The following is a 20,636-nucleotide window of genomic DNA, read 5'->3' as shown; positions in this document are numbered from 1 at the left end:
GACGCCACTAGGCAACCTAGACCTACAGTACCCACTGATCTTCTCTAGGCTCTCCTTGACGACCAACCGTTGCCTCGCAGAATGCACACAGGATATGGCTATGCATGTATCTAGATGTTTGTGGAGACCGTATCGATACAGCTATGGACTCGGTGATGGTGCGCACAAGATTGGAGCCGCATTAGTTGGCGCTAGCGCCCCTGCCGCGGTCGCGGCCAGGCGGCCGCGGAGGCAGACGCGAACGGCAAAGCTCAGCGCGCTGGATGTGCATGAGCAGCTTGTCCTTGCGTGCCTGTGGTCAGTTGACTCTAACTCTAGGACGTACATAGGCCGTCCCACAGACGGGGCATTGGAACGGCTTCTCCCCGGCTTGCGTCAGCTATTTCTTTACTTGGAACATTACTGTGCTTCCGTCTGTGGCGGTTGAGGTCGTTACGGCGCGTAAAGGCTTCGGAGCAGTCGGGGCAAGGGAATCGGCGCTATTTTCAGCTACTTGTACTTTGTACTGGTATAATGTCTCACCGCAGGAGGAGCGGAACCCGAGCGACCACCGCGACGGACCGCGCTGGGACCGGCGTTGGTAGATGCGCTAGGCCCGCCTTGGGCGCCCTGGCCGTCGGCTTCCGAGGACGACGGGCTGCCCAGGTATTCGCGGGGGCGGATTAGGTCGTGGTTCGAATTGTGGTTGGGGCTGTTTTCCATCGGCGCGCCGGGCCAGTCGGGGGCGGAAAAAGGGAAGACGGGAGGCTGCATGTGCATACCCATGTGATTCATATTGTTTGGGAGGGGGAGCATGTTCTGAGGCGGGGGAAGGTGGTTGGACATGCTGAGGTTGTCGAGGTGGTTCATGTGGTTCATCGGCATGTGGTTTAGGTGGTTGGGAGCCGAGAGATAGTTGGGAGACGGCAGCGAGTGGTTGAGCGAAGGGATATAGCTGTCGTGTATGTTTGAAAGGCCAAAGGCTGACTGTGACGGAGGGTTGGACGGCCGGTCTTCAGACTGTGGTGGGCCAGCATGACCATACACCTGATGCTGCGGGTAGTACGGAGGGCTGAAGAGCGAGAGACGAGGTGGAAGTGGCCGGTCTTGCGGGTGCACGTAGCCGACATTGACACCTAACGGAGGAGGAGGGGGAGCCGAGCTCGAGCCCGCCGTACTTGCCTTGTTGAAGGGGTCGCTCCTGTCATAGTACCCGTCGCGATCGTAGTGGTCCAGTCCGTCGGGTCCATCACGCTCACGCGTTCCAGTTGCCCTACCGATACTGGGAAACTTGTCATCGCGGCGCTCATACCGATAATAACCGGCGCGCCAGCGGTCCAGAGCCCCAGATCCAGACGGTGGCTGAGACTGAGACTGAGACTGAGACTGGCTTTGACTCTGGCTCGGACTCTGGGGCTGAGGCTGAGACTGCTGGCTTGACTGGGACTGCTGTCCACGCCCGAGCCAGGGCACGTTCTGGCGGTCCCACAGTTCACTCTGTGGCCAAATGGGAGGAAAGTACAAGCCATTGTTGAGTGCGGGGAGAGGCGAGTGGTTGGTCTCAGTGGCTGAAGTCGGGTGACTGGGCATAGCTCCACCATTGGGAATACCGTCGGCGTGCCCATCGACGCCGTCCGGGGTACGCTGACCGAGCTGCGGGGTGCCGCTTGGATTGCTGGGGTCGCGATCCATGGGCGTCCCGGAACCTGGGGATGACGACGGGGCGCTGACGGGCGCTGGTAGTTGCGCTGTGATGGCTTCGGGAGAGGCGCGCGGCGGTGAGCCGTCCGCGTAGATGGAGGGATACATTGGGAGGCGGGAGGGATATGGATGAGCGGGCGGGCGGGTCCAAGATGTCAAGACGAGGGTAAATGACTGTTACTGGGGTCTGGGTAGGTCAGCGGCGTCGGTCCGATGTGAGATGGATGACTGGATCTGGGAGGGGGAGGGCAGGGCTGAGGGCTGAGGGCTGGGGACTTGATGCCAGCCAGCTTGCTGGGAAAAGACGTACGCCAGCGCAGAGTGCTTGAGGGGTGCTTGAAGGATGGGGAGAGGTTTGGTCTTGGGGGGCTCTGGGGGGGCTGCAAGAAAAAAGAAAAAGAAAAGGCGGTGGATCGTCGGGCGTTGGCGGGCAATGTTGTGAGAGAGAGAGGGCGGGAGGTAGCTCTTTATCACTAAACAATGGTTGCCGAGGCGGTGGTTAGACGGGAGACGGGAGAGGAGCCGAAGGATGGCGACGACGAAAAGGAAGAGGACTGGGGAGACTTGACTGTTGCGTCTGTTGGACGCCCTACCTAAGCGTCTTACCTCTGCGAGTGGACCTACAGTAGACGTCTTCCAACGCCCAACGCCCAAAGTTGCGCCCTTGGTAGCAGCCCCCCTTTACCGGCTACTGTATGGGCACAACTCACACTCACCACTCAGCCCACACCCACACCCACCCACACCCACACTCACGCCCTCCCCCCCTGGTTCATCAGATCGCTTGAATGGCGGGATGAGCTGGATGAAAGCGATGAGCACGCCCATGTTAGAGCTTGAGAGGAGAGGGGCGCATGACAAGCTGGCGAGATGAGCACAAACTACTTGGGACAGAGGAAGGATTCCCACGTCTTTATGCGGCGTCTTGTGCAATGCATGTATGCGACGTCGAACGAAGATCAGTGTGCACAAGTCGTTTGGCCCTCGGGTGAGCTGGGCCGAAGTGTAACTCTACAAGCATCGAGATCAAGATCAATCTCCATCGAGTGCGTGGCGTCAGTATCAGACCGAGGTGTCAAGTGTAGTGTGAAGTGTTACCTTACAGTTTGTCGGTAGCCGCAACTAAATCTCATCCATCCTCATTCCCCCCTCCTCATTCTAATCGTCTAATCGTCTAATCGTCTATCTAATTCTATTCCACAACCCTCCTTCAGCGTGCCTCAGCCGCGTCATCAATCTCCGAGGTATGCGTCGCGCGTCTCTCTCGCCACCCATCGTGCATTTCTACTCTCCGCTCGTGTCGTTCCCAACCACACGACCACACAGACACACTGCATCCCGAACACTCTGTCCTATACTATACAAATAGGGTGAATAACCAGGTTGAACAGTCGAATGCTGCGGACAGTTCGAGCTAATCCCCAGACGACGCCTTGTTCTGCCCCGATGCCCAGGCTCAGCCCCAACTCTGCCCCAACTCTGCTCAGACACACGCGTCGCATCGTATCATATCGTGATCGGGGCGCGGTATCAGGCATACAACACGTAGAGCGGAGACCACACCGCATCATTATGGGTTAAGGAAAAAAAAACTGCCCCCTCCGCTGTTACACAGCGCAAGATCCAATGAGTTGTGTGGACTCTGCTCTGTTCCCTGTCCGTCTCTCATCTCATCTCGTATCGTCTCGTCTCGTCTCGCCCGTCTCAAGCGACTCGCTCACACAACATTGACCGGCACCAGTGGGGCACGCTCCCCAGTCTCCGGTGCCGGACGCGCGACTGCTGCTCTCAGCGAGTTCCACATTGCGCCGAGGCGCGTTCCAGCGCGCCCAGTCCACGTGCCCCGCGCCCCGCCTTCATCTTCGCCATCCTCGTCCGTGGCACCGTACCGCGGTCCGCCTTCGGCCGCCGCCGCCGTCCTGTCGACGACGGGCGTGATCGTCGTCGACCCCGATAGATCAGTCGTAGGAATCGTCACATCCGCACGGCAAGTCGGGCACTAGATGTCAGCATGAAACATGTGGGCAGCAGCGTTGCGTGCGACTCATACTGGAGATACCTCCTGGAATGTAGTCCGCCAACTTGGCGCCAATGGGGCACAACGTACCAGCTTTCTCCACTTGAGGAGCCACTCGTCGCACTCGTCCTTGTGGAAGACGTGTCCGCAGGGAAGGATTCGCACAATCTCTCCCTTGTGGAAGTCGTCCATGCAAATGGCACATTCGTCCTTGGAATAGTAACGCTTGCTCTTGCGTCGCTCCTTGCCACGGCGACGAGCTTGTAGTGCCTTGACGGGTGTGACCATGACCGCGTCCGCCTCGTCGTCTGCGTCGGCGGAGCGCGTCGTCACGTCAGAGTCGCCCTGCACAGTGTGGGTCTCCGTCGCATCGGTCATCTCTGGCGCGCCCTCGGCCGCCGCCTCGGCCGAGTCACCTGCAGCCTTAGGTGTTGGTTCAGCATCATCGTCGTCGTCTCGTTGCGATGCCTCATCCTTGTCTGATTCCGAGTCATCCTTTTCCCACACAATGTCCGGGCTCCATACGCGTTCTGGGAGAGAGAGGACGACAGTGGGAGGGGCGCGGTTGGCTTCCCGTTGCCTAATTCCATCAGTCATAGTAAACGAGATGACTCACCGTGCCACACGGACGCGATGTGCGGCAACTGTGGCGATGAGGAATAGGGATGGCATGAGGAGGGCGAAAGTCAGCAGACTGCCAAGGGCGCTAGTGTCAGCCAATCGTTCCGAGGTCATTCCTCGGCACCGGTACGGCACCGGAACAGCATGGGCGACGGGTGCCGCAGGGTGGGGCAAAGGGAGTCGCAGGGGGTGCGACAGGCGCGCGACATGTGTGAGACGTGGTACGAGAGGGGAAGACGGTGGAGCAGAAAGGGGGAGGCGTTGTCGCCGTATGGTCGCGTGACACACTCGCGGCACGAGAGCAACTTACCTTCCATCGTCGGATGCTTCGCCGACTTCGACTTCCAATCCCGGCTTCCCCTTGACTGTATGGTTCGATAGCAGGTCACGAATGATAAGGTAACTTGCGCGTGACACAAACACGCTTGGGATAATAATGCCAGAGGTATCTTCTGTGTAATGTCAGTGGTGCGCACGTGAAGGAAGGAGGTGGGCCGTTTTTTTGCTGATGATGGACGACAGACAGCGCTCGACAGAACGCAGACGTATCAAGGAGTCGTGGGAGGGTTGCGGGTGGGAGGGTGAAAGACGAAGTGGGATCAGGAATGGGAAGGATAGTGAACTGCCTCGTGACGATCGCGGAGAGGAGAACTGACCGCTCCTGCACGCAGTTGGTGCCCCTGGGCACAGCTTGCGCACTGTCGTCGCGCTCACCGACACCGCCGAAATCGTGGCCACGAGCCAGCGTCATGCTCCACAACGTCATGCTCCACAAACCCGACGTACTCCGTCACTTGGATCCCAGCCGCACGCCCTGTTCCAGAACAAGACAGAGACCTTTCCAAAAGCGGTTTCTGTATCGAAAACTCACCAGGTGAGAACATGGTTATGAGGTTCTCCCTCATGCGCCCCTCCTCGTCCGTCTCGCCGGGGTGCGCCGAGTCTCCGACAACGACTGCAGCCGCACCCCGCTCCTGCGCAGCGAGGACCTTGGTCGCAAAGTCGCACCCGCCGCGCTCAACCAGAGCGACAGTATAGGGAGGGACGGGGTATGACGGTCGGGTAGGTGGCCACTTCGGGGTGACGCATGCTCGTTCCGGCGCCTCCTTGCTATCTGTGGATAACACGGTAAATGGGCGCAGGATGCCGGTGACAGGTAGTTGGGCGCTGGGCCCGAGCCAGTCGGGGAACGCCGCGGGCCTGTGGGGCAAGGTAATATTCTCTCCGTCGACCTTATGTCAGCTACGCGCAAGATATAACTTTACGGAGATGGAAAGGATGCCTTCGCCCCCGCCGAGCCAGTGTGAGATCCAGCCGCCGTTCTCCCTGGCATCGGGAACCCAGGCAGTAGGGTCGGCGAATAGGGCGCGTATATCGGCTGCGCGGGCATCGGCAGCAGAGTTGGAGACGGTGGATGCAAATTCGGTTGGCTCTGGTACGAGGGGGGCGCCGGAGACGAGGACGACGGTGGCAAGGAGTGCGAGGCCTGCGCCAAGCCACGGAAACCGAGATGATGATGGCGGCGCGCCGGCATGTCCCCGCGAGGACTGCATTGGGTTTGAGGAGTTTGAGGGGGTTGGAGGGGGTTGGAGGATTGGGGAGGGGAGGGGAGTGATGAGTGATTAGGGATCAAGAGGGTTGTGAGAAAGTGATGACCGAAGGTTGATTGAGGATTGTGAATGGGAACATTGGATGGCTCGGTGGCAAACTCCCAACTCCTGGTGATACCTGTGCCTGAATCTAAAGAGATGCAAGGCAAGTCAAACAGACCACGTAGACCATCTCAACCATTCGACGCCATCAAGTCAGGCGGTCAGGCGATCAGGCGACTCACTTCAAGGTATACATTGTGATTACTTACTGCATAGATTCTAGGTGACTCGACAGGAATTGAGTGGTCAAGAGATGCTGTGAGCGCCACTTGAGCGAATGGCCAAATTCCCCCAGAAATCGCTCAGAGGGAATGGAATGTGAGCCATAATGTTGGCCCATTGTCCAGTGACTCGGGCCCGTCGCTTACGTCCTGGAGCCTGATGGCTAGTAATACTCTAATACAGACAAACTGAGCAGCTGAGCAGCTGGCTGGAACATGATGCGTCGCGCTATGTGTGAGGGGATGAGAGGGTTGTGATTGTGCAAAGTGTGATGGGCAAGGCACCAAGTGGTCAAGCGGAAAACAACAAATAATAGTACAACACTCAAACTCTATCATCCTCTCTAGCTTTCAAGTCGCTTTACACGGGCTCCACGGGCTCAACACGCATACACTCTATACAAGAGAAAGATTAACATGCAAACGGCAGACAGCAGCAGCAGCAGCAGTCAGCAAATCTATGTAGCTCCGGATCGGATTGCATTGGCACGGCCGGATGTGGGGCAATTGGACCTGCTTGATGGCCATTCAAGAACGGCAGGTCGTTGTGAAGCGATAGGTACAGACAAAGCGGATAGCTATCGTCGGGATCTTGAATCTAGTCATTGGGCTCGGTCAGCGGCTGCCCCAAGGACAGGACACGAGGGGGAGTGGGCCCTTGCTGACTAGGGTGTCGATCTTGTGTGGGGAGGTTGCGAGGGGTGGGATCGCGCTCGCGCCCTCCCTGAGTGCATGTGGTCGATGCCAACGTTTGGCTGGTCACTCATCTTCAGCTGCCAGGATGAGTATCAGACTAAACCATAAAGTATTTAGTTATGCCACTCATATGACTTGCTCGTGAATCGAACTGGCGACCATTACAATTCAAGTAACGTATTGACAGGCGGACAATTTCTGATCTCCGTACTGCTTCGCACTCAACTTGTTTGATGGGCGTGCACACTCTACCATCACTTCATTCACAACCATGTCCTCCGGCCAGGACCTCGACGCCCAGGTCATCGCTTGCTTACAGGCCACTCTCGACCCCAACGAGAACACTCGTCGAGCTGCCGAGGATCAGCTCACCACCCTCTACCAACACCTAGGTGTGTCCTTCTTCTGCTTGCTTCGATCACATCACTCATGTCTTCCCCTCCTCCCGCCACCAACCCAACCCCGTTGCTAACATTCAGAGGGTGGACTGAGCTTGGCCCGTATCCTCGCCGACTACAATGTGGCTCTTCCACAGCGCCAGTCGGCCGGTATCCTCCTCCAAAAGTACATCGACAGACACTGGAGCGCCATGAGTGATGCCTTTGACCCACCCGCGACCCCGACCGAGGTCAAAGACTTGATCCGGCCCATGCTCTTACGCGCCCTCTCGGACCGTGAGCGCAAGGTGCGCACCGCGGCTGCCTTTGCATGCTCGACAGTTGCGAGATTTGACTGGCCTGATGACTGGCCATCCCTCCTCTCCGAGCTCACGAGCATGTTACAGACGGGCTCGCCTGACGCCGTGCACGGCGCGATGCGCGTTGTCACCGAGTTTGTAAAGAACGAGCTGAGCGAGGACCAGCTCGTCCCCGTCGTTCGCGACCTTGTTCCAGCCCTCCTCGCCGTGTTGGGCAGCCCTGGCGCACACTCGTTCCTCACGCGCGCCGATACCGTCGCCGTGTACAGGCACATTGTGACGCTCCTCGAGATGCTCAAGGACGAGCACCCGAAAGCGGTGCGTCAGGCGCTGGACGGCATGGCACCCGTGTGGTTTGACGCGTTCACCCAGCTGCTGAGCGTCGACGCCGCTGTCGACTTGCAGGCTAGCTGGGAGAGTCTTGCGCTGCGCATCCGCATCTTCCGCGTGCTGCTCCAGTTCCAGACCAAATTCCCTCGCTATATCGCCTCGCACATCCCCACCTTCCTCCGTCTCGCCATCCTCAACCTCACATCGCTCCTCCCAGCATTCAACCGCTACTACATCAGCTCTGACCCAGAGAGTCCCGACCCGCCCCTTCCCGAGGATAGTTTCCAGGTCAAGATGGACCTCGACGACCTCGCTTCCTCCATCTTCGAGTATCTCGAGCCTACCGTGCGCTCCAAGGAGGCCAAGGACATCCTCTTGAATGCGGCTGAGGACCGGGGAACCGCTGTCATGGAGACGATTGTCGGGCTCGTACTCACCTACACACAGGTCACGCGGCAACAGGAGGAGGAGTGGCTCGAGGACGCGAACGCATTCGTCGAGGACGAGGACGAGGACAACTTTGAGTACTCACTGCGCATCGTAGGGCACGACCTGATGGGCTCGATGATCGACAAGTGGCCGCGACCCGTTGGCTTCGTGGTGAACGAGATCGCCAAGCGCCGCGTGCAGGAGAGCGCGGCTGCGCACGCTTCCGGTAACGCCGACTGGTGGAAGCCACTCGAGACCATGCTCGGCCTCCTTGGTGGCATTGCCGATGACCTCACCAACCTCCTCGAGGAGGACCGGGACGAGGGCCGCCAGCCAACCCTCGACCTGGCTTACTTCTTCGACCAGGTCATTCCCAGCCTCCTCGTCCAGACCGACGCGCCTTTCCTGCAGGGTCGCGCCTTTGTGTTTGCATCCCAGTTCGCGAGCCAGCTCTCGGGCAATGTAGCCCAGCATTACCTCAACGCAACGGTCGAGGCGCTCAGCTCAGACAACATTGCCATTCCCGTCAAGATCTCGGCCGTCAAGACCATTCGCAACTTCTGCCGCCACGTCGATGCCGCCATCATGGCCCCGCAGGCGCCCAAGGTGCTGTCTTTACTGTTACCAGTGCTCTGGGGCATGACCCACGAGACTCTCTACCTCGTGCTGGAGACAATCCACTCGGTCGTGTCGCTCGACAAGTCGTCGCTCACAGCCGAGAGCACAACCGCAATCTGCGAGCATGTCTACGATGAGTGGCTGAAGAACACTACTGGTGCGCGGCTTTCGACCGCCTGATAGCTGACATCAGACCCCATCTTCACCGCCATCACGGAGGAGCTCGTCGAGTCGATCGCGACGTCGCCGAGCGCCGCGGCCGTGTCGACGCTCGTACACTTCCTCTCGCCGCGTCTCGCGACGCTCATCACTCAGCCAGTCGACGAGGATACGTTACACATTCCCGGCGAGGCGATCCAGCTCGCTAACGCGATTGTCAAGCCTCGCGCTGGCCCGCTCGAGCCCGAGTACATCGGGACGGTCACAGTCGCCGTGATGAAGGTCCTTGAGCAAACCGACGACATGGAGGTAATCCAGCGCGGCATGCTGCACCTCACGTACATTGTCCGCAAGGACTGTAACAAGCTCATCCAGTGGCATGCACCAGACGGGACGAACGGCATCGCTCGCATCTTCGGGCTTCTGGGCCGCTTCTTAGCCCCAACGTTCTCCGAGTCGGGTGGCCTCTTCGTCGGCGACCTCGTCATGCACCTTTTCCGCAAGGCGGGCTCGGCGATCGCCCCCGTCCTAGGCGACTTGCTAAACGCCATGGCTTCGCGGCTTGGCACCGCGCAGACGGACAGCTTTGTCAGTTCCATGGTCATCCCCTTCGCCTATCTTTTCGGCACCGAGTACACTGAGCAGGTGCTACAGCTGCTCCAGTCGTTCCAGCCCGTCAATGTCAGCCCGGGCGAGACGGTGCCAGCGCTCGACCTCGTCCTGCAAAAGTGGTGCGATGTCGCCGACACGATCACCGGCTCGTGGAACATCCGCGTCAACGACCTGGGCCTGTGTAAGCTGTTCACTATGGGCTCGTCGGCCGTGTCGCGCGTGGTCGTCAAGGGCGACCTGCTGATAACGGATGCGAACCGTAACCGCATAATGACGCGCTCGCGCACGAGAGCCGAGCCAAACACGTACTCGCAGGTTACGTTCCCGGTCAAGGCGCTCAAGCTGCTGCTCAAGGACGTGCAGGCCGAGGGCAAGGGCAAGAGCAAGTCCACGGGGCTCGACGTGCCCGAGGACGATGGCGACGAGGAGTGGGACGATGATGACCTCCTCGCGGGCCCTGAACCTGATGACGAGTTTGCGCTGCTCAGTGACTGGCTCGACGCTGGACCCAACGCCAGCGACGCGCAGGACGACGACGAGGACCTCAAGGCGGACCCGCTGGCCCAGATTGACATGGGCGCGCACATTACCGACACGCTGCGCCAGTGCTACACTTCCAACGCCAACGGGATGCACGAGATGGTCGACGCGCTGTCCTCGGAGGAGAAGGGCGTTCTGCAGAGTGTGTTGACGCTGTAGGTTTGTGTTGGTCTCAGGATCTGTCCTGGCATTCGGTAGACGTTTCTTCTTGGTGGCTTAATGCATATTGTACTAGAGTTACAATTGTGGATGTTGCATGCGTGCGTACTCGGCGTTGAGTACGAGTCGTGGTCTGTGTAAATGTGCGTGTTGATGTCGATGCTGATGCGGACAACCGAGACAGGGATGCGACGCTGTACCTACTCGTCGGGAATGTCGTGGGGCTTGCGAATACCCCGCGAGAGCTTGTAGTACACGACGGTCGAGTCGGCGCACATGATGGCAGTGTAGAGCGTGTCTGGGTCGAACTCTGCCTTACCCGCTTGGGCCTCCTTCTCCTCGCCAACGGCACTGAGGCTGCCCTCTTCGGCTTCGGTTCCTGTCATGGTCGAATAGGCCTTGCGCAAGCTATCGACGCTCGGCGCAAATTCGGTGATGGGAGGAGGAAGGTCGTCAATAGATACCTTGGCGAGTGCGTCAAAGATGCCCTTGAGCTCGGACGGGAGGAGGGCGTTCGTGTGCAAAGGCAGGGGGAGGACGGCGCGGAGCGGGTCCTGCTATCAGCTCTAATCTCAAGGCGGGAGCTGTGTTCGGGTTCAGGAGTATCACTCTGTTAGCCTTGCCGAGTGAGTCATCCACTTGTGCCCACTCGTTCTTGCCCATCGCTAACACAGCCTTCCCCCGCATCACTTGACTTGCTCCCCCACTCCTGCCACCACTTGCTCCCAACCTCTCAACCTCCTAACATCCCGACCTCGCCTTTTCTCTCATCCAAACGCACCTCCTTGCGCTTATGTCCCACAAGAACACTCCACGTTGTCCCCTTGAGCTCGAGAACACAAAGGTCGCACCATCCCACTGCGAGTGCGAGGTCGCGCAGTGCCGTAGCTGCGGGTCCTCTCTGGAGTGGGCCGAGGTGGGCGGTGAGTGTTGTTGCGTTGTGGTCGGACGAGGTCATTATTTGGTGGAGGTTACAAGGCCAAGAAAGTGCGAGTTGGATAATGTTTATACGTTTGAGATTCGAAATATCAAAACCGGAGATGCCGTTGCCGCCATGACCCGTTATAACACGTGGTACGGTGCCTGGACTTAATGGTTTGTAATAAGTTGTGATATATATTTTGTATTGATTTTTATGGTAATATTTGCGGCAGTTGCTATTACAAGGGGTTGAAAGTGAGCGGCAAGTGCTGGTTTGGGCCAGGGAATGGTAGAAGGGGAATGCGGCAGTGGTGGTTAGTTTGTGGGGGCGGCAAGCCGTCAGCCGTAACTGCCGCAATTTACTGAGGAAACAATGACGGATGCCCACTCTACAGCTATACAATCCAAAAGCGGGGAATAAGGTCCGCATAGGTGACTGTCCCACCTTCCCTTCCTCCTCCTTCTGCTGCCCCCCACCTCCCTCCCCAACAGCTCTCTAACCACGCTCACATCCTGAGACTAGACTCCCTTCCTCAATCCCCATCTCCGTCTCCACATCTCTTCTCAACTTCTTCATCACATCCAACCTCCCATCACTACCTTCATCATGGCCACCCGCGCCGCTCTCACCCGCCTCTCCTCGCGCAGCCTCACCACGGCCGCGCGCCCCCTCGCCGCCACCACCGCGCGCGCGGCCCTACAGACCACGCCGCTCGCCCGTGTTCCCCGTGCTCCCTCTGTCCTTATCCCCCGTCGCGGGGCGAGCACTGACGAAGGCGCTCAGACCATGGTGCGTCCTCCTTTCACTGGCTTCTAACCCTCAGACGGTCCGTGACGCCCTCAACACCGCTATGGAGGAGGAGATGCTCCGCGACCCCACAGTCTTCGTCATGGGCGAGGAGGTTGCCCGATACAACGGCGCGTACAAGGTCACCAAGGGATTGCTGGACAAGTTTGGAGAGGACCGCGTGATTGACGTATGCGACCATACGGAATGAAACTGACAATAGACCCCCATCACCGAGCAGGGCTTTGCTGGTCTTGCTGTCGGCGCTGCGTTCGCCGGCCTCCGGCCCGTCTGCGAGTTCAGTGAGTAGGACAGCCCACCGGCGGATGATATGCCGCGGCTAACACCAGTGACCTGGAACTTTGCCATGCAGGCCATCGACCAGATTGTCAACTCTGCCGGCAAGACGTACTACATGTCGGGCGGTAACGTGCCTTGCCCGGTGACGTTCCGTGGCCCCAATGGTGCCGCTGCTGGTGTCGCTGCCCAGCACTCGCAGTAAGTCGACTTGGCGCCTCCTCCAGCAGTTGCATACTGTGGGGTTGGGGACGTAGGGGTAGGGGGTTGGTGGAGGCGTTGAGACCTGTGATGGAGCCGTACTGACGCATTTACCAGATGTTACGCCGCTTGGTACGGCTCAATCCCTGGCCTTAAGGTGTTGTCGCCGTGGTCTGCCGCCGACGCCAAGGGCCTCCTCAAGTCGGCGATCCGCGATATCAACCCGGTGAGTTGGCCTGCGCTCGGGGACGAAGCTGGGCAAAGAGGAGGGCTTTTGAAGGCTGTTGGAGACTTTGGACAGTTTTTGGACGCGTTTTGGAGGCTTTTGGGCGATGGGCAGTGTGGGGGTTTGCGGCGATCGTGCCCAGCGAGCGTGCGGATTGGACTTGCAGTCGTGTCCCGCGCCCCGCCGCCGCTTCGCGGCTTGCCTGCTCTGCATGCTCACAGGCAAGCTCACGATCTAACACCAGGTCTGTTTCCTCGAGAACGAGCTCCTCTACGGCCTGTCGTTCCCCATGACCAAGGAGGAGATGTCTGACGACTTTACGCTCCCAATCGGCAAGGCCAAGGTTGAGAAGGAGGGCACGGACCTGACAATTGTCGCGCACTCCAAGGCGGTCGGCGACTCGATCCAGGCTGCCGAGGCCCTCGAGAAGGAGACTGGCATCAAGGTCGAGGTCGTCAACCTCCGCTCGATCCGCCCTCTCGACATTGACACCATCATCGCGTCGATCAAGAAGACTAACCACCTCATCACCGTCGAGGGCGGCTTCCCGGCCTTTGGCGTTGGGTCCGAGATCATTGCCCAGGTGTGCGAGTCGTCGGCGTTCGACTACCTCGACGCCGCGCCCGAGCGTATCACGGGCGCAGACGTGCCGACCCCCTACGCGGAGACGCTGGAGACGCTCGCATTCCCCACCGTCGACCTCATTTCCCAGACCGTCAAGCGTCACCTGTACCGATCCTAGATTAGTAAGCTTGAGGGTAGAGTGACGTGGGAAGGCCAGTGCGACTGGTATGCATGGTATGATTAGCGGGGCGGGGCTGACGAGATGTATTAAGCTGTAAGCCAGAGATTATGACCAAAGCAGCCTTCATGGGTCCATTAAATGACATAACTCAATTAACTCAAGGGACAGAACTAAGAACAACCAAAGTGTAAAAAACTAAAAAGTACCGTCCAACTCCTACTTGTTCGCCGGCTGGCCGGGCGCGCGGCAGGAAAAGCTGGTCGTCCGCCCACTGCGGAAGCTCTCCTTGGCACTCTGGACGCCCGAGTAGATGCCCAGCCCACAAGTGGCAAGGGCGCAGAGCACGTACACCATCTGGGTAAGCTCAGCACTTGAAGCAACTCCAGTAACTCACAAGAGCAGCCTTGGCGTACCAGTATGGCTTGAATCCGCGGCGCCACCGGCTCTTGTCGCGCCAGCTATCGAGGCGGTTCGACCACGGCTCGATTCCTGGCTCCCACTTATTGTCGCCCTTGATCGCGTCGCGCTGGACCCAATGCCCAACAAGCAGCGCCGACGGGAAGGTGTAGGTGAACTGGAGGATACACGCCGCCCCAACGACGGTGTTGAGGTCGGTGATATTTGGGATGGCGCTTCCAACGACCCAAGCGACCGTCCAGTATCCGCACACGACTGCAGACCAATACAGCGTGCTCTTGGTTGAAGTAAGCGACGGCGCCTTGAAGTATCCGCGCATGACGTTGCGATAGAACACCTTGCACCCGATGTGGGAGTACATGACCGCGATGATGGTGATACAGATCAGGCCCAAGATATTGGTGAGGCCCTGGAAGAGGATGCTGTCGATATTGACCGTTGGGAGGATGTTGGTATATTGCCCCTGGAACGAATAGACGAACAGCCCAAACAGCATGTACAGTGAGTAGCAGAAGAACTGTGCTCCGAACGCCGCTTTCCAGAAATCCCTTGGTCGGCGCATCTCAGCCATGAACTCTGTAAAGATCATTGCGCCACCGTAAGCGAACACGGCCAACATACACCCCGAGATTTGCTCGTACCACCCCTTCGAGTAGGAGGGTGTCCACCCCCCAACGATCTTGGGCTCGCTCAAGTCCGAGTGTCCGCTCTGGCTCGGGACAGGGTCGAAGAGAGCGACACCGGCCATGGTCAGCACCATCACGATGACGTTGAGCACCGTGCCAATGACTGTGAAGATGCCCAGTCCGCGGATCGTCTTGAATTGCGACAAGATCGCACCGAGCAGAGCGAAGAAGACATTGAGGGCGAGGTAGCAGAACTTCCAGTCGATGATCTCGGCGAGGCCCTGTCCACTCATGATAATAAGCATGGCCGTGTTGAACTGCCAGTCAGCACGGTGAGGAGGAAAGGGAAAGGGTGGCAGACTTATCAAGACTTACGACCAACTGCAGCGACTGGAGGACGTTGAAGACGTGCCTCACGAACCGACCGTACGTCCGCTCGCCCAGGTCGGCATAGCACTTGACGGGATACTGCTCGCTGTCGAGGGACATGTACATGCGCCACAGGATCTGACCGCTCGCAAATGCCAGCGCCCAGAAACAAGTGTACACGAGCACGCCGGGCCCGTATCCCAGCTGCGCAAACGCCATTGGAGCAGTATACCAACCCAACACGTCTGTTGTGATGAGGAAGAACACCAACTGCCAGCTGGCGGAGCGGAGGAGACGGTATGCGCTCGCCCTCTCTGGAGGGGAGAGGACGTCGAGCAGTCCCGGCCCGGCTTTGACGTTCTCAATGTCCTTGGTATCCGTGTCTCTGTTCTCCTCAACTGCGCTCTCAGGCAGACTTGGGGACGGTTCCGCCTTCCTCAGTCTCCGTCTCAACCACCCTCCGGACTGGTCCTTTGGCTGGCCGTCGGGATAGACTATCCGCGTTTTCCGACCCGTCACGCGCTTCACCAGCACCGTGATTGGACTGTCGGGGACGGGTCGCGTGTCGGCGTCTTCACGGGCGCGCTCGATCGCAGCATAGTACATGTACACTTCGAGCGGCTGTGCGTTCATCGTGGCTTGGGTCAGCGTGTCCAAATCAAACGCACAGTCTTCGATGGCGTCCTCGGCCCACGGGGGGACGGGGCTGGTGCTCATCTCGTCCGTCCGCGTTGTGATGATGTTGATGTAGACGTAGACGTTGACGTTGATGAGTCGCACCGCTGTCGCTCAGACTGGGATGAGTACGCTACGCTGTGACGCGATGTGTGTGAGGAACAAAGCAAGTGAGACAACTAACGGATTGTCGCAATATCCTGTTGTGCGGCTATTACAAATGTAAGGGCGTGAGTGGGTGGAGAGTCGTCCAAGTCTGGCAAGGCTCCTTTACGCCGTCTTTATCCCAAATGTGCGCGGTGCACCACATGGGCGATGGGCGATGGGCGATGGTCACCAGGGCCAGTCATGGTGGCCGCTCGGCCTCGAGAAGCATTTGGTAACCGCGTGACTCACACCACCACCCCCGTCCGGCTCGTGGCTAGCCCGGTTTGGCGCTGATAGGGTCTTCCCCGCACAGGTCGGCCTGCTAGAGAGAGGGCAATGGGGTGAGCGCAGGGATGTGGATGGTGGCGCGGGTGGTGGCGCGCGGAGCGGGGCGCGGGCGCAGGCATCGGGTACCTTCAATCAGCCAGTTCCGCAAGTTTGACTTTTTAGTCTGTTGAGTCTCTTGGATATCCATCTTGGAGACTTTTGGGACCTGAGAGACCAAGGCTCGATTAACATTAACACGGACATGACCGCTTTCAATCTGCGTCATCCGCGTCATCCATCATTATCATTCACCCATTATCCATTCTCAAACACCAAGATCCAATGCCACTCCTAAAGTCAACGTGAGTGAATGAGTGACCAACTAGGGCTTGATCGGGCATGGGCCATACGCTGATACAAGATACCCGCACACAATCAACGCGCTTCGCGGCCCCACGGCCGGGCGCACCTTCCTCCTCTTCTACTCGAACATTGTCAATGGGCAGATGTGGTGTCCTGTGCGTTTTGATTGGATCAGCTGATCAGCTAACGCCAGGACTGCCGGGACGTCGAGGGGATCGTGGAGGATGCGTTTGATGCCGATGACAAGCCTAGTGAGTCGAGGTGAGATATCGCTGATGCAGCTTGCGCTATCATTTGGGTCGAGCGCGACGAGTGAGTGCCCACCCTGGACCCCTTCCCACACTTTGGCCACCTAATACCACCTTGCCCTCAACCTCCCCCTCCTTCTCAACCTGTCACACGCTCACACGCTCACACACTCACACCAGGTGGAAGAAGCCCAACGGTGCCGAGCGCGTGCAGTGGAACCTTACCGGCCTGCCCACCATCATCCGCTTCGAGGGCGGCAACGAGACCGCCCGCCTCGTCGAGGGTGAGATGCTCGACAATTCCCGCTGGCGCGCCTTCCTGGACGGCAAGTAGACCTAACTCGCTTTTAGTAGCATGCATTCATTGTTAGAAGCAGGAAAAGCAGGAGATTGCCGAGAATGAGAAGCAAGTTAAGAGACTTGAGAGCGGAATCTCTCACCCGACCCATTCCTCCGTGCCTGGGGTCGCGTCATCCGGCCAGCCGGAGCGCGTTCAACTTGGTTTCTCGCTCGCACTACTAACTGGTAACTCTTGCTCATTCAAAGTCGAAATGTCGCTCGAAGCTGCCGCACGCGCGTGGCTCTCTTGGCTCTCGGCACTCACTCTCGGCCAGATCTGGGCCGCACTGTGCAATCCCCCCGACACGCCGTGGAAGACTGCACTGGTTGTAGGCGCCTTTATCTGGACGGCGCCAGAGTATTACGGCAAGTTCAAGGCTTGGCGTCGCGGTCGCAAGCGCGTCAAGTTTGTCTACCCCATGCCCAAAGTACGTCTCCGAGTCGGCTCACTGAGCGGCGTCGGCGCCTGGGAGCTCTGAAGGAGGACTCTGGACAAGCCAACCCATCTTCCCATCAACTTTCGCCAATCACAGCTTGCTTCACACCTGGATCGCTGACGGCAGGAAGCTGCTTCGACCTGGCACGGCGAGGTGATTCCCAATCCAGACCTCTTTGCGCACACCCGCAACCCCGCTCTCCTCCCCTCCAACGCGAGCGGGGAGTACATCACTTGCTACGACCCCTCCTCCGGCGAACACATTGAGACGCGCCGCCTTCCCAGTGCCGACGACATTGCCCGGCAGGTGGCACGTGCGGACGCTGCACAGCCGAAATGGGCGCGCACGACATTTGCGCAGCGCGCCTCGGTGCTACGGAGCATCAAGGCATGGATCCTTCGCGACATGGACTCGATTGTGGCCGTCGCATGCCGTGATACGGGCAAGACCCGCGTGGATGCTGTCTTTGGCGAGATCCTCACGACACTGGCCAAGATCGACTGGCTCGTCAAGAACGGCGAGAAGGTGCTCAAGCCGGAACGCCGTGCGCTGTCGCTCCTGCTCGCCCACAAGATCTCCGAGGTGAGCTTTGTCGAGAATCGTCTGACGTAAGGTCCACTACGAACCCCTCGGTACTGTCCTGGCCTGTGTGTCGTGGAACTACTCGTTCCACAACGCGCTCTCGCCAATCCTGGCCGCGCTCATGGCCGGCGACGCCATCGTCGTCAAGTGCTCGGAGCAGGTCGCGTGGAGCTCGGACTGGTTCCTTGGCGGCGTCAAGGCCTGTCTCCGCGCATGCGGACATAATGCCGACATTGTCCAGCTCGCCGTCTGCCTCCCGTCTGTCGCGGAGACGCTCACCACCAACCCGACCATCAAGCACGTGACTTTCATCGGCTCGGAGCCCGTCGGCCGCAAAGTCGCTGCCGCGGCGGCCTCCATTCTCGCCGGGACGACGATCGAGCTGGGTGGCAAGGACCCGGCCTTCATCCTTCCGTCGGCAGACATGAAGTTCTTCGCCTCGACATGGATGCGCGGTGCGTTCCAGAGCGCCGGCCAGAACTGTATCGGCGTCGAACTGTTCCTCGTCCCCCGTGTGAGGCAGGAAGAGTTCATCGACCTCCTCCTCCCGCGCGTCAAGGCTCTTCGGGTGGGAACTGATGTCGGCGCGTTAATCTCGCACGCGCCGATCGCGCGCCTCGAGCGACTGGTCAAGGACGCAGAGGCTAGCGGCGCCCGCATCCTCGCCGGTGGAGCGCAGTACATCCATCCCGACAAGACTCAGGGTGCGTACTTTGCCCCGACGCTGGTTGCCGATGTGTCTCTCGACATGGAAATTGCGCGCGAAGAGCTCTTTGCCCCAGTCATGACGGTTGTGCCGTACGATGACATTGATGAGGCGCTGGCCAAGCTCCGTGCGGGCCGCTTCGGCCTCGGCGGGAGCGTGTACGGCGCCAGCCGTAAGGAGTGCATGCACGTTGCGCAGTCGCTCCAGTGCGGCATGGTATCGCTCAACGAGTGAGTCTCTTCCCGATGTAGCTGACCCAGCTTCGGCGTCTTCTACCTCAACCAGGACATGCCGTTTGGCGGCGTCAAAGCAAGCGGGTACGGTCGTTTTGCTGGCCCAGAGGGCCTCCGCGGCCTATGTTACCCCAAGGCCGTGATCGAGGACCGCTTCTTCTCGCTCATCCGCACGTCTATCCCTGCGCCGGTCGACTTCCCCCTCCCGGCTGGGGACAAGCCGTGGATCTTCCTCCGCGGCCTCGTGTTCTTTGCGTACGGCGCTGGCGTGGCCCGTGTCAAGGGCCTGCTCGACGTGATCCGCATGGCGGTGGCGTAGGTGGGTGTAGACGTAGATGGTAGATTAGAGACGTGACGGCTTCATTGTGACCAAGTGTGCTTGGACGGCTTCATTGTGACCAAGTGTGCTTGGACTACGCGGCCTGACCATGCAAAGTTCGAGTCCAAACTAACTGAGAAAAGGGCCTCGGCACTCGTTGACATCCTTCTATGGATGAGTACGACCTACAAGCCTACATGGTAATAACAATACGCGGCTTGGCCCCCTTCTGCGCCCAAGCCTTGGAAATGTCGGCCAGGGGCAGCTGGACGTCGTCGTCGGCGAGCTTGATCTTACCTGCGATCTTGAACACCTCCTCAATAGAATCGAGGAGCACCGACGTCGGGATAGAACTAAGCCCCGACCCCATCATCTCGAGCGCCGACGAGCGGAGGAGTGCCGCCGAAATGGGAATCTCGCTGACTCCACCAGACGTGCCGACATTGACAAAGCGGACGCGGTGTCCGTCCTCCAAATTTCCAGGAATAGCCGAGAGGATGATGGAAGCAGAGGGGCCGTAGAGGTAATCGACGATGACGTCGACTCCGTTCTTGTACTCGGCCACGATGGCGGCCTTGAACGCGTCTTCGGATCCAGGAAGATCCAAGGGAATAACCACGTCGGCGCCGAGCGCTTTAACTTGTTCGAGTTCCTTGACGTTGCGGGCGGTCGCAATGACCTTGCTGGCGCCAAGGAGCTTGGCTAGCTGCACGCAGATCCGGCCTGCTGTTCCAGTCGCTCCGTTGACTAAGACGGTCTCGCCAGGTTGCAGGTGGGCGCGGTGCACCATCGACGCCCACGCCGACATGCCCGGATTGGCGATGGCTGCGGCGGTCGCGTCGTCGAGGTCGGCGGGGATGGGACGGAGGAAAGCGCGATTCACCAGGGCCTGCTCGGCAAGCGCGCCGTACTGGCCGTCTGGGAAAGCAAAGTAAACCCGCTCGCCATTGTGTTTGCCCACACCGTCAAAACCGGGCACGAAGGGAAACGGGGTCGAGGCCGAGTAATGGGTCCCCGCAGCGCGCATTTTGGTTAGGTTGGACAGGGCGGCTGCGGTCACGTTGACCACGACTTGGTCGCCGGTGGGAGTGGGTGCGGCAATGTCGCCGTACTGTGGGGCAGAGCCCTCGGATTCGACAATGGCGGCTTTCATTGTTGTTTGGGGGATGGGAACATGAGACTTGATTGTTCGGCCGGGTTATATAATGTGCGGCGTCTTAAGTCATCAACATCACCGCAACGCAACCATGAGACAAGTGACGTAATAACGTGAGATTCCGGACTCATCATTCCGCATCGC

General features: G+C 59.1%; 9 protein-coding genes across 9 annotated transcripts; 4 read left to right on the top strand and 5 right to left on the bottom strand.

Annotated features, from left to right (window-relative positions):
- Positions 1 to 181: 181 nt before the first annotated feature.
- On the bottom strand, positions 182 to 1,788 carry CcaverHIS019_0201790 (uncharacterized protein; the record flags this gene model as incomplete). The annotated part of the gene is made up of 4 exons (XM_060597162.1): positions 182 to 292; positions 326 to 369; positions 404 to 479; positions 523 to 1,788. 4 exons carry the CDS (start codon positions 1,786 to 1,788, stop codon positions 182 to 184), a joined length of 1,497 nt encoding a protein of 498 aa, XP_060454083.1.
- Positions 1,789 to 3,397: 1,609 nt separating this feature from the next.
- On the bottom strand, positions 3,398 to 5,871 carry CcaverHIS019_0201780 (uncharacterized protein; the record flags this gene model as incomplete). The annotated part of the gene is made up of 6 exons (XM_060597161.1): positions 3,398 to 3,679; positions 3,788 to 4,277; positions 4,314 to 4,403; positions 4,629 to 4,770; positions 5,190 to 5,550; positions 5,584 to 5,871. The coding sequence occupies 6 exons, from the start codon at positions 5,869 to 5,871 to the stop codon at positions 3,398 to 3,400; spliced, it is 1,653 nt and encodes a 550-aa protein (XP_060454082.1).
- A 1,287-nt stretch (positions 5,872 to 7,158) lies between these two features.
- CcaverHIS019_0201770 (uncharacterized protein) lies at positions 7,159 to 10,431 on the top strand (the record flags this gene model as incomplete). Its single annotated transcript, XM_060597160.1, has 3 exons — positions 7,159 to 7,279; positions 7,367 to 9,118; positions 9,155 to 10,431. The coding sequence occupies 3 exons, from the start codon at positions 7,159 to 7,161 to the stop codon at positions 10,429 to 10,431; spliced, it is 3,150 nt and encodes a 1,049-aa protein (XP_060454081.1).
- Positions 10,432 to 10,631: 200 nt separating this feature from the next.
- On the bottom strand, positions 10,632 to 11,389 carry CcaverHIS019_0201760 (uncharacterized protein; the record flags this gene model as incomplete). The annotated part of the gene is made up of 2 exons (XM_060597159.1): positions 10,632 to 10,985; positions 11,213 to 11,389. The coding sequence occupies 2 exons, from the start codon at positions 11,387 to 11,389 to the stop codon at positions 10,632 to 10,634; spliced, it is 531 nt and encodes a 176-aa protein (XP_060454080.1).
- A 570-nt stretch (positions 11,390 to 11,959) lies between these two features.
- Positions 11,960 to 13,605, top strand: PDB1 (uncharacterized protein; the record flags this gene model as incomplete). The annotated part of the gene is made up of 6 exons (XM_060597158.1): positions 11,960 to 12,142; positions 12,177 to 12,329; positions 12,363 to 12,441; positions 12,490 to 12,637; positions 12,755 to 12,863; positions 13,108 to 13,605. 6 exons carry the CDS (start codon positions 11,960 to 11,962, stop codon positions 13,603 to 13,605), a joined length of 1,170 nt encoding a protein of 389 aa, XP_060454079.1.
- A 219-nt stretch (positions 13,606 to 13,824) lies between these two features.
- Positions 13,825 to 15,737, bottom strand: CcaverHIS019_0201740 (uncharacterized protein; the record flags this gene model as incomplete). Its single annotated transcript, XM_060597157.1, has 4 exons — positions 13,825 to 13,962; positions 14,003 to 14,968; positions 15,027 to 15,658; positions 15,689 to 15,737. 4 exons carry the CDS (start codon positions 15,735 to 15,737, stop codon positions 13,825 to 13,827), a joined length of 1,785 nt encoding a protein of 594 aa, XP_060454078.1.
- A 714-nt stretch (positions 15,738 to 16,451) lies between these two features.
- CcaverHIS019_0201730 (uncharacterized protein) lies at positions 16,452 to 17,054 on the top strand (the record flags this gene model as incomplete). The annotated part of the gene is made up of 5 exons (XM_060597155.1): positions 16,452 to 16,471; positions 16,531 to 16,627; positions 16,666 to 16,723; positions 16,754 to 16,784; positions 16,901 to 17,054. The coding sequence occupies 5 exons, from the start codon at positions 16,452 to 16,454 to the stop codon at positions 17,052 to 17,054; spliced, it is 360 nt and encodes a 119-aa protein (XP_060454077.1).
- A 217-nt stretch (positions 17,055 to 17,271) lies between these two features.
- Positions 17,272 to 19,336, top strand: MSC7 (uncharacterized protein; the record flags this gene model as incomplete). The annotated part of the gene is made up of 4 exons (XM_060597154.1): positions 17,272 to 17,487; positions 17,623 to 18,078; positions 18,110 to 19,014; positions 19,045 to 19,336. The coding sequence occupies 4 exons, from the start codon at positions 17,272 to 17,274 to the stop codon at positions 19,334 to 19,336; spliced, it is 1,869 nt and encodes a 622-aa protein (XP_060454076.1).
- A 193-nt stretch (positions 19,337 to 19,529) lies between these two features.
- On the bottom strand, positions 19,530 to 20,489 carry CcaverHIS019_0201710 (uncharacterized protein; the record flags this gene model as incomplete). The annotated part of the gene is made up of 1 exon (XM_060597153.1): positions 19,530 to 20,489. The coding sequence occupies one exon, from the start codon at positions 20,487 to 20,489 to the stop codon at positions 19,530 to 19,532; it is 960 nt and encodes a 319-aa protein (XP_060454075.1).
- Between the last annotated feature and the right edge of the window lie 147 nt (positions 20,490 to 20,636).

This window comes from Cutaneotrichosporon cavernicola (assembly GCF_030864355.1).
Source record: "Cutaneotrichosporon cavernicola HIS019 DNA, chromosome: 2".
Taxonomy (NCBI): domain Eukaryota; kingdom Fungi; phylum Basidiomycota; class Tremellomycetes; order Trichosporonales; family Trichosporonaceae; genus Cutaneotrichosporon; species Cutaneotrichosporon cavernicola.
This window is presented reverse-complemented; position numbering and strand designations above follow the sequence as displayed.